General features: G+C 29.2%; 1 protein-coding gene across 3 annotated transcripts; it reads left to right on the forward strand.

The window, feature by feature from the left end:
• The first annotated feature begins 458 nt into the window (after positions 1-458).
• On the forward strand, positions 459-2,797 carry LOC123305705 (holocytochrome c-type synthase). 3 transcript variants are annotated; one of them, XM_044887498.1, is made up of 6 exons: positions 459-588; positions 868-998; positions 1,060-1,329; positions 2,106-2,272; positions 2,329-2,538; positions 2,602-2,797. In XM_044887498.1, exons 2-6 carry the CDS (start codon positions 882-884, stop codon positions 2,696-2,698), a joined length of 861 nt encoding a protein of 286 aa, XP_044743433.1. In that variant the 5' UTR covers positions 459-588; positions 868-881; the 3' UTR covers positions 2,699-2,797. The 3 variants fall into 3 exon arrangements, with proteins under 3 accessions (XP_044743433.1, XP_044743432.1, XP_044743434.1); XM_044887497.1 differs by having other exon boundaries at positions 459-584; XM_044887499.1 differs by lacking the exon at positions 459-588 and adding an exon at positions 763-781.
• Positions 2,798-10,030: the final 7,233 nt, after the last annotated feature.

Consider the following 10,030-nt stretch of genomic DNA (forward strand, 5'->3'; position numbering starts at 1 on the left):
ATTTTTTGGATTAACATTACCTCCTTTAGAATTTTTTTTGGGATATCCCATTCTAGTCAGATACTATTGGGCTGTATTAGATGTTATGGCTAGGGGCTGAAAGCTACTTGCTAATTACTTAAAATCAAAAAAGTGTATTCTTTTTTGGCGGAGTAAATTGTCCCTCTATTATTAAGCGCTTGATTTAACTAACCTTTACATTATTTATTAGGAAAAAATAGAATCTAAAATTCTAATATAATTATTTTGAATCCAAAGCGATTGAGGCAAAAAATTATAGCTGCCTTTTTTATATTTTCAAAATTGCGAGTTGAACGTAAAGCCCTCTATTCAGCAAAAGATAATATTTATCTAATATCTAATATCTCTGCTTTACTCATATAAAATCATAGATGGCTCTTCTTGTATACGGCAGCATTGAGCATATTCCTAATTACATTACCGACTGTTTATGTCAATGTGACTGCCTTATCAGCTTGAAGTAATTTATCAATACATAAAAACCGCATAATTCAAAAAAAACTGAGGCAAAAAATTATTAAATTTGTTAAATTATTGAAAAACATTAATTAAATGTTGCTATAGTAAGTAGTTTCAATACTTTAATACATTACTAAACTTGTAGGAATGAATTTGATAGTTAAATTGAATACGCACTTGACTACAGCATTTCTCATCAATAAGTCATTTGGAATGTAATCTTTAGAATTATTTCATAATATTTTGGCATAAAAATTATTACTTGTCAAATCAATTACTTATAAATTAAAAAAATAATTCTGTAAGAAAATGATAGTTTGAATTTAATTTATATTAAAATTTTGATGCTTATGTAACATTAATCCAAACATAACCTAATTTTTGTAGAAAAAACACAAAATATGGGCAATACAATAACCGTAGCGCAAGTGGCAGCAACTCAAATTATTTCACCGAATACTGGATTTAACAATCCATATCAAGATGATTTACATGATAAAGATACAGTGCGTTCAATGGTGAGTGTGAAAAATAAATCTGTACTAATTGTACCTATCATTTATAATGTACGTTTTTCAGCATCATAAATTTCAACATCCGAAATTAGATAATATAGATGTCTCAAAAATCCCACCAGAATGCCCAATGCACAAAAAAGTGCAAAAGAGTGAATGTCCTGTACAGCATGGGAATGATGATATAAATCCACTGAATATGATGCCACCAATGAATCAAAATCCAGCCCCAGATCAACCATTTCCATTGCCAACAGATCGACAAGTTTCAACAATACCCAAAGCAATTACAGAGAGTGATAAACCTGAATTTTGGGTTTATCCAAGTCAACAGGTTATTATTTTTTAAAGCATGCACAAGGTTTTTGTATATAGATTTAAGGATAATCCGCAAAACATTATTAGTATGTTCTTTTTGCTTTCACTTTTTATACTCGACGAAGTAAAAAAGGCCTTATAGTACACTAGACATAGTTATCCTTTTCTGTTTACACCGAGTGAGTATTTTATGTAAAAGTAAAAAACTTTATAAAGAATTTCCACAGTTGCACGCGCCCGCTCCACCTCACCGAGAAGATTTCATTCAATTTTAATTTCATAGTTTTTAATTGCTGAAAGTTAGTTCGCTTAGTTAACTTATCAAGCTTCTTAATCTTATTGAAATTATACTTGATTGACTGAGATGAAATATTTTTTTAGTTCTTTCTCCCTAATTTTGAAATGATGCATTTTAAATAATTTGAAGAGTTTCTTTTTCTTGAAAAATTAACTTTTTTTATTGCAAAGTTAAAAGTTTAAATATAATTCCGGGAAATGGAAAGCATTTTTGACGTGTGGAATTTTGAAGTTCTTAGAAAGAAATATGATTATGTCCAAATTTTTGTTGTTATTTATCTAAACTAAAACAAAAAAAGTATTGATTCAAAATTACGTACTTGCCATTTCCGTCAAAATTAACTTGTTCTTAATTTAAAGTCGAAAAAAATTTCCGTTCTGAATTTAGTTCTATAAAGTTAAAATACTAACAAAAATAAGGCCATAATAACCCTATTTCTGATCGGTCCATATTAATCGTTAGGTTTTTACTCCAAAAAATTTATTTGCTTTCAGATGTTTTGGAATGCCATGTTAAGAAAAGGTTGGCGATGGAAGGAAGAAGATATCCGTCCCAAAGACATGGATCACATAATTAAAATCCATAATGCAAATAATGAACAAGCCTGGCAAGAAGTACTTAAATGGGAAGCGTTACATGCTAAAGAATGCTGTGAACCAAAGTAAACTAGAGAACACTTTTAATATTTAACCTATTCTAATTAATTGTTCATTTCAGATTGAAAAGCTTTGGTGGTAAGGCTAGTCAATACAGCCCAAGAGCTCGAATTCGTGCTTTAATGGGTTACGAATTACCGTTTGATAGACACGATTGGATTGTAGATCGTTGTGGCAAAGATGTTCGTTATATAATTGATTATTATGATGGTGGAGCTGTGGATGCCAAATATAATTTTGCGATATTGGATGTAAGGCCGGCAATGGATAGGTAAATTTTAGAATCAATAATCTGCCAAGATCAATTTTGATAAATTATTGTATTCTTTTTTAGTTTTGAAAACATATGGGATCGTATGAAAGTTGCTTGGTGGCGTTGGAGATATGAGTACTTAGACAATAGCAGCACTCAACAAAACACTGTCGAATAAATATCAATCGTATGACCATTACTCTCTAGCAATCGTTAAAAAATCGTTATATGTTAATGCTTGGAAGTAAAATATAATTATTTTAAGTTTGTAAAGATATTCCGAAATTTAGATGAAATCTGTTTAGATTTATGTTGAAATTAGCGTATGAAATTCGTAATGAACTTGGTTTAATCTTAGGAAAGATTATGATATCTGTGAAATCAGAAGTTAGTAAGTAAATCGTATAGAATGGTCAGTGTCGTAACACGGGTGTCATAATCGCTTCTTTCTCGAAAAATATTTAAGAAAAACGTTAACTATTATTTAAAATCACGCCTTATTTAACTGCCATAAACAAAACAGATAAAGTTTTAATTCGAAATTTTTAAAAAGTATCACAATACACTGTTAAATATTAATATTGTAACTTATTTAAAATAAATTGTGTTGTCCATGATTCTCTTTTAGAAAATTTATTAATTTAAAGACTATTCAATTTTCGTTTTGTTGAATATAATAGTTTGAATAACGCATTGGTACAATAAAGGCTGATAATGGACTGTTGTGTGGAGAAGAGGTGATGATATTGTGGGATTTTTAGCAAGATATATGGACATAAATACCCATTTTCAAAATTCACTTCCAAATTCTATGCATTTCAAAAGGACACGCAAAGGTAAGTTATAAGTAATAAAGTGATTATTTCGAAGATGGTTCAACTTAATATAAAAACTGGGTATTTAACAAGTTTCACTGCGATCAACATTTGTCGAACACAAATTAATTTTATACTTAGTAATTAGGATTGGCAGTTGCCCCATGTTTTACGAATTATTTCTTGTTCTGGCATGAGATTATAATAATTCGTATTTAAATTAGCAAAATAAAACACGGGGTACCTATTTTACAGTTAAAATTTAATGATATTTATAATTTGTCTTATAAAAGAAGAGCTTTTGAAAACTGTCCTATTGAACAATCAATCAATTAACAAATAATTTTGTTATAAATTAAAAAAAATAAATGAATAATCGTATTTTTGAAGTTAATAATAAATTTTGCTTAAAGTAAGAACTGGCTGGTATACTTTTCTTTAATATTAAAAAAAAAAGTTATATTTTATACTTTTAATAATAAAACCAGTATCGGCGGTTGAAGTTCCTATCATATTGTATATTGAAAACTCAGCAATTGGAAATGTGTGTAGGATAGAAATGGAAAGACAGGTCAAAATATTTCTAGAAGCGGTTTCTATGAAATATTGTCTCAGAAGACATTTGAGACCTCCGTAAGGACTTCTAAGCACGTTTTGAGGATAGCCTTCTTAAGGGCTGTATTTTTTCAAAATATATTGATAGTACTTATTGGACGACACCTCTTTGTTTAAGGAAATATCCATTGCCTCTAGATCTTTAATAGTGGCTAGGTTAAAGATTTCTGAGGATTAAATTGAATGGTTATATTTTAGTAATCATTAACCTGAGGCTGCTAATGTACCAAAACGCTCATCATCTATGGTTTTAATAATTTGACAAATACTGTTTAATAATGGCATTATATATTAAACATAAGTAGACTATTTAAAAAAGTTTTCAACGAAAGTTGTAAACAACTTCACCCTACTTTATGATATATTACAATTAAGTACATTTGTCCTTTAAAATAGATAAAAACAAATGATCGTTTGACATTTCGAATTTGACAGTAGAAAGATAAAAAAAGTTATCGATAATAACGATACACAACGTTACCGACATGATATACTAAGTTTACTATTAATTTTGACAGCAGTTTTTTTCGCGGACCAAATGTGATAGTTTTAATTGAAAAATAGGACCAAAAAAGATATATATGCCAGTATTAAATATAGTATTTTTTATATAATTTTATATTCAGGTGATAATTTTAAAATACAAGTTTTATTCAAAGGTATTTAAGAACACATTACACAAATATTTTTTAACCAAATCATACACGAAAATTGTGTGTGTATTTTGTAATAAAAAAGGGGGTAGTAGCCATTTTGAGAGGGCAGACGACCACTTGTTAACTGAAACGGCGTGTTTATATTATATTTTTGTACCGTAGCCGGCTTTTTGAAAAACATTACTAAATTAGTTTTTTGATTTTCTTTATATTCGATTTTATTTCGCATTTCATGTACAATTGTGTGTTATTTATTAATTGTGACTCGGTTTTTGGCAGACTGAAATGATTGGGTAAGTTTATTTTTGTTTATTTCTTTCTTTGAACTAACAATTGTTAAGGGTTTTATAGTTTGAATTCTAAAAGCGGTCAGTTTTCTGCACGATAAATCATTTTTTGTAGGTGTAGTTTGAAGTTTGATACCTAAAATTTTAATAATTTTAACAAAACTATAAATTGTCAACTGTTTTGGACATAGTATTTTATTTTTTAGAAAAAGGTATCAATCATTTTTGAATAGAGTAGTCGATTTTAAAGCTTGGTTGTAAGTTTTATCTAATTAAAGTTGTGCCAAAAACAAAAAATGATCTTGGCATATGTCTCTGGATTTTAAATCGACAGTTAATGTGAACCACACAATGAAAATTATTGTCATAATTTATATTGTAAAACCCCTCAAAGTAATTATCAGTTATTGATTTTAAAATATTATCCTTTTTTTCTAAAAATGCCTTTATCGATTTGAAATAAAATAAAAATTAAGTATGCTAAATTTTTTAAGCAAGCTTTTTATGAGCTTTGTTGAAGCGAATTGTTATTTTGTTGCTCAATTATTGAAAATAAAATACATGAATAAGGAAATGAAAATGTTTTGAAAAATTGACATGCATGAAACATATAATGAAAATCTTTTTGTTATGAATATAATAATAATTCCTTATATATTTATCTAAAACTTATTGTGTGAATATTTTCACTGTCTGGTGCTTTGCTTTCATTACTTTTTTCATGTTCGATTTTATCTATTTCTCAAATGTTTTACATAAAATTTACAAAAATAACACACAGCAATGCAGTTCTTCGGGAAATTTCTCTGGCAAAATATTTGCTTGGGGATGAAATACACTGGAAAAATTTTATGTTTTTTATAAAACTTTACTCAAACTCGTTTTATAAGTACAACCTAAACGTATTTTATAAATGTTTTTTTTTCTACCGGTGCAATACTATTGCAACACAACTTGTTTGCAATAGTTACTTATACAAAAATTGTCTTGGTCGTTCTTTGTCCATTGACGCAACTTTTCGTACGCAATTTGTGATCACCTCTCAAGTTTTTCTTACGCCATTCTGAATCTGGTCGGTCTATAATATGTTGTTGCGTATTTGTATTCGACTAGGCTTTAAAAGAAGAAAATTTTGAGATCATTCTTTTATTGTCAAAAATCAAACGAGACCAACTATTGTTTTAACACGTTAGAACTTGCTAACAATGAAGCAAAATATGTAGGTTTTTTTAGAATGTCCAGGTTATTATTCAAGGAATTGTAATTCGGTTCGATAAACCCATCAAGCATTAATAAAAAGCTTCCAAGCTGAACAAAAGTCGTCACACAACTGAACATCCCAGTTTTTTTTTTGTGTTGTTCGCTATGTCGTTTATCAAAAGTTACGTTTCAATCGTACCAGTGGATGAGCTTAATAACTTCCTCCTCAGGCGAATATTGTGCCAAACAAATAAAAGCCATGTAAAAGGTGTATTTTTGTTTCTTGTTAGATCTTGAAATATTCATTTGTACACTGCACATTAGCCGACCATTGACGCTATTTGAATCTTCTGAAAATGCTTTCCATCATTAAGATTTGTCGGGTGTATTTTGTGTCAAATAGAGATATTTACGCCTAATTGCAGAAAAAAGAATTATTTCCAACATTAATTTTTCAAGTCACAATGATTCAATGTATATGGACACAGTTTTAGGGTTTGATGAATGAAAATTTAGTCGCATTTTTTAAGGAATATATGTGAAGACGAAGTTCTTCAAATTTATTTTTTTAACGTTTCTCGAAATTTGTTTATTTTTGAAGATATTTGCAATGAAAGTTTTTTGGATGGGTAATGCCCATAATGAAGCACCAAATTTTTATTATATTTTGTTGTCTAAAAGCAATACATAATATATATTTACAGCGTTTTTATATTTTTTAGGCTTAGTTGATTAATTTCTTATGTGTAAAGTTAAGTTGATACGGCAATTTAATTCGTAACATCATAGAGTTTGAATATGCTTTGGGTTTTCTATTTGACGAAGCGTTCTTGACGATAAGATGGGTATTGTTATTGGTTCCCTAACACTGATACCTATAAGCTCTCTGTATTTTCCTCTGATTTTGGTTGAAAACGCCAATCATCTGGAGATATGCAAGTTTCTTGGTGATAGGTTCTGCCAAAAGCAACTGAAGTCACAGGGCTTTTTTCCGCTTGCCAGAGGTGACGTTGAAAAACAAAGATTTCGTTAACGGTACTCCATATTTTCTTGTAGTACCTCTTATTCAGGTGCGAATCATAAGAGTAGGGCTTTAATGAACTTCCATCTGTCTTCTATACATATGCTAGTTAACATTGCAGTTATTTCCACTACGCATTGCTATGGGATTCAAGTTTGGAGCTTAACAAATATGCAAATAGTTTTGCACGCTGTGAACATTGAATTGTCAGATCTTTCCATTTTAATTGGTCTGATTTCTGCGCGTTTCGTAGCAAGCAATCAGCACGACTTTTAAATAAAGTTTGTGCTTCAACATGATTGAAAACATTTGAGGCTTAGATATAAATGAAACTTTTTAAAAGCTATTATCATTATGGGGATTTTTAGTTGAATTTGTGTAGTATGCTAAACAAACATCTGTTGATATTTACTGTACTGTACAGAGGTAGAGGTATCATGCAGCAGAGATTTGTGAAAGAAATTGTGTGTTTATGTGAAGAAATTTTGAATATATTAACTCTTTTACTCTTACTGTGTGTTTCAAAATTCTAAAACTTTCTATCTCTATTTCAGCCTCGTTTTATAAGTGGTATTGTTGATTTCTTCATATTATTTTTTTCATATTGTTAATTTTTATTTTTTTTTTTCTGTTTATAGGATTCGAATTATTTCGAGGGAAGGGGTTTTATATTAAAATTACCTGAATTTGTAATCCTTTTTATTTTAATTTGTTTAAATAAAGATCATTCAAAATTATTTTTAAAATTTTCATTTTAATTTTATTTTCCCATTCCGTCCTACACCTTTTAAGTTTATATTTTTTGTTAGATTTCCAAGAAAAAGCTATTTTTAGTACATTCTATTTAAAAATGAGTATAGTTCATCTGCGAATAGAATATATGGGTCAATTCTGTTCTGATTGTAAGGATACGTGTTTTCATTTTCTTTGAATTTTGCTAACTACTTAGAAATGAGTTACAAAGAAGCCTATAAAAAGATAAGCAAGAATGGCTGATTCAGAATGAATCTGCAAACACGAGGGTCAATATTTTGTGAACATGGTTGGTACCAGAATCGTTTTATCTTTAATGGCAATGTATACTCTAAGTCAAAATAAACGCAAAACTTTAACCATTGTAAGTGTAATTACTATAATATAACATATGATTACATGTGTTATAGTTTCCACACTTAGAATGGTAAAACACGTGCAGTTTTTGTGGCACAATTCTTACCAAATCTATATTGTTCCTATTAAGAAATTGATTAATTAGATATATATTAGTTTTAAATTACAAACAATTTATAAAAATGATATTTTAGTAAAAAATTGGAATGAGAATTTTTCGTGATGGAAACAATTGCGATAATGTTTTTGAATTATAATTTATTTCTTTTAGTTATCGATTACGAGAAACAAAATATTAAATTAATCAAAGTGATAAAATGGTTACATATTTCATTAGTTGTCTGACACTTTCTGTGCTTGGTGATTTCGTATTTTTATGATTTCTTTGCTAATGCCATGCAAAAACTTTCTCAAATAATGTTTGAAACATTTGAATCGTTCTAAAAATTATTTTAATATTATATATTGTTTCCGGGACTTGATATTGAGAAGGTAAGTTTTTTACCATGTGTATCCTCGGCATGGATATTTTAAGGAAAAAAGTCATTAAAATTTGATCTCATAAAACAAACTTGTTGCAAATTGCGTTGTAAATTCATATGTAAGTAAGATAAATTATTGACAGGGAGCATAGTAGGTTGCGGGGACAGCAAATAGTCATGAGAATCAAGACCAAAACAAGGCTAATTTGACGGTCTTTATCTTACACACTTAGGCTTGAACTTTGCTCTTTGACTTGCACATTGGTATTTTTACTTTTATAATTAACTGTTTCTGTCAAGCATACTTAATGTTGTACTTTGATCTTGCTTTTACACATATGCAAGACCAAACAAGACTTGCAAGACCAATGTCAATGAGGAAGACAAAGATGCTAGACAAAGACCCATTTCACTAAATTCGTTAAACAAAGATAGTCAAATACAGTCTTGATTTTAGACTTTTTCTTGGTTTCCCTCATTTTTTAAAAATTTAAGTTAGTCCAATTTATTTTTTTGTTTGAAATAGTTATTTCCGAAATAAAAATTTTTCAAAAGAAATATGAAGCTGAATTTTAGAGGAAGCTTGGATATTTGCGAAATTTTGGTAAACAGTAAATGGTTCTAAGGTGCTGGCGAAAAAAACCGAACAACTTTCGGAAATTTCCCAAAGACCAACGTATGCACTATGGAAAGAAATATTAAATAAACATAATAAACAACTTAAGTAAAATACATCATTGTTATTACGAAAATTTTATGGAGTTAAGCGTTTTAAGTGTCGAGATTAAAAGAATAGGACTGGGCATTAGAATACATCACGTGGTTGTGTTGCCAGCAGAAAAGATACATAGCACTTTAGTGACGCTAGGTAAAAATAAAAGAGATATTTAATAAAATTACTGCAGGTGGTCAATAAATGATTCTAGCCAGAAATAGAAGTCTTTTTCTGACAATTTCGCTTATTATGTATTGTCTTGGCTGATTACATTGGTCAACACAAATTTTGTCACAGGTGCATAAGTTTACTTTTTGAAACGTTTTTGTCTTGCTGAATATGAATTTGAGTGCAAAATCACGGAAAAAAAAGATGAATTAAAATTTGCCCCACAAATGATGTAAAAATCTGATTGTACAAGTGATGTTAGTTTCAGATTGAGGTGATACAAATATTGTATCACCGTGATGTGGATTTTACTTCACTGTGAAGGAAATTATGCGTGCCCTTTACGCATGCGCATGCGACTACCGGCGATCCACATATAGTATGTTTTGCTTTGCCCGCCTGAATATTGTTTAGGTTATATTTATTAAAAGTTTATTATAA

The sequence above is a fragment of the Chrysoperla carnea genome, chromosome 1, assembly GCF_905475395.1.
Source record: "Chrysoperla carnea chromosome 1, inChrCarn1.1, whole genome shotgun sequence".
Lineage (NCBI taxonomy): Eukaryota > Metazoa > Arthropoda > Insecta > Neuroptera > Chrysopidae > Chrysoperla > Chrysoperla carnea.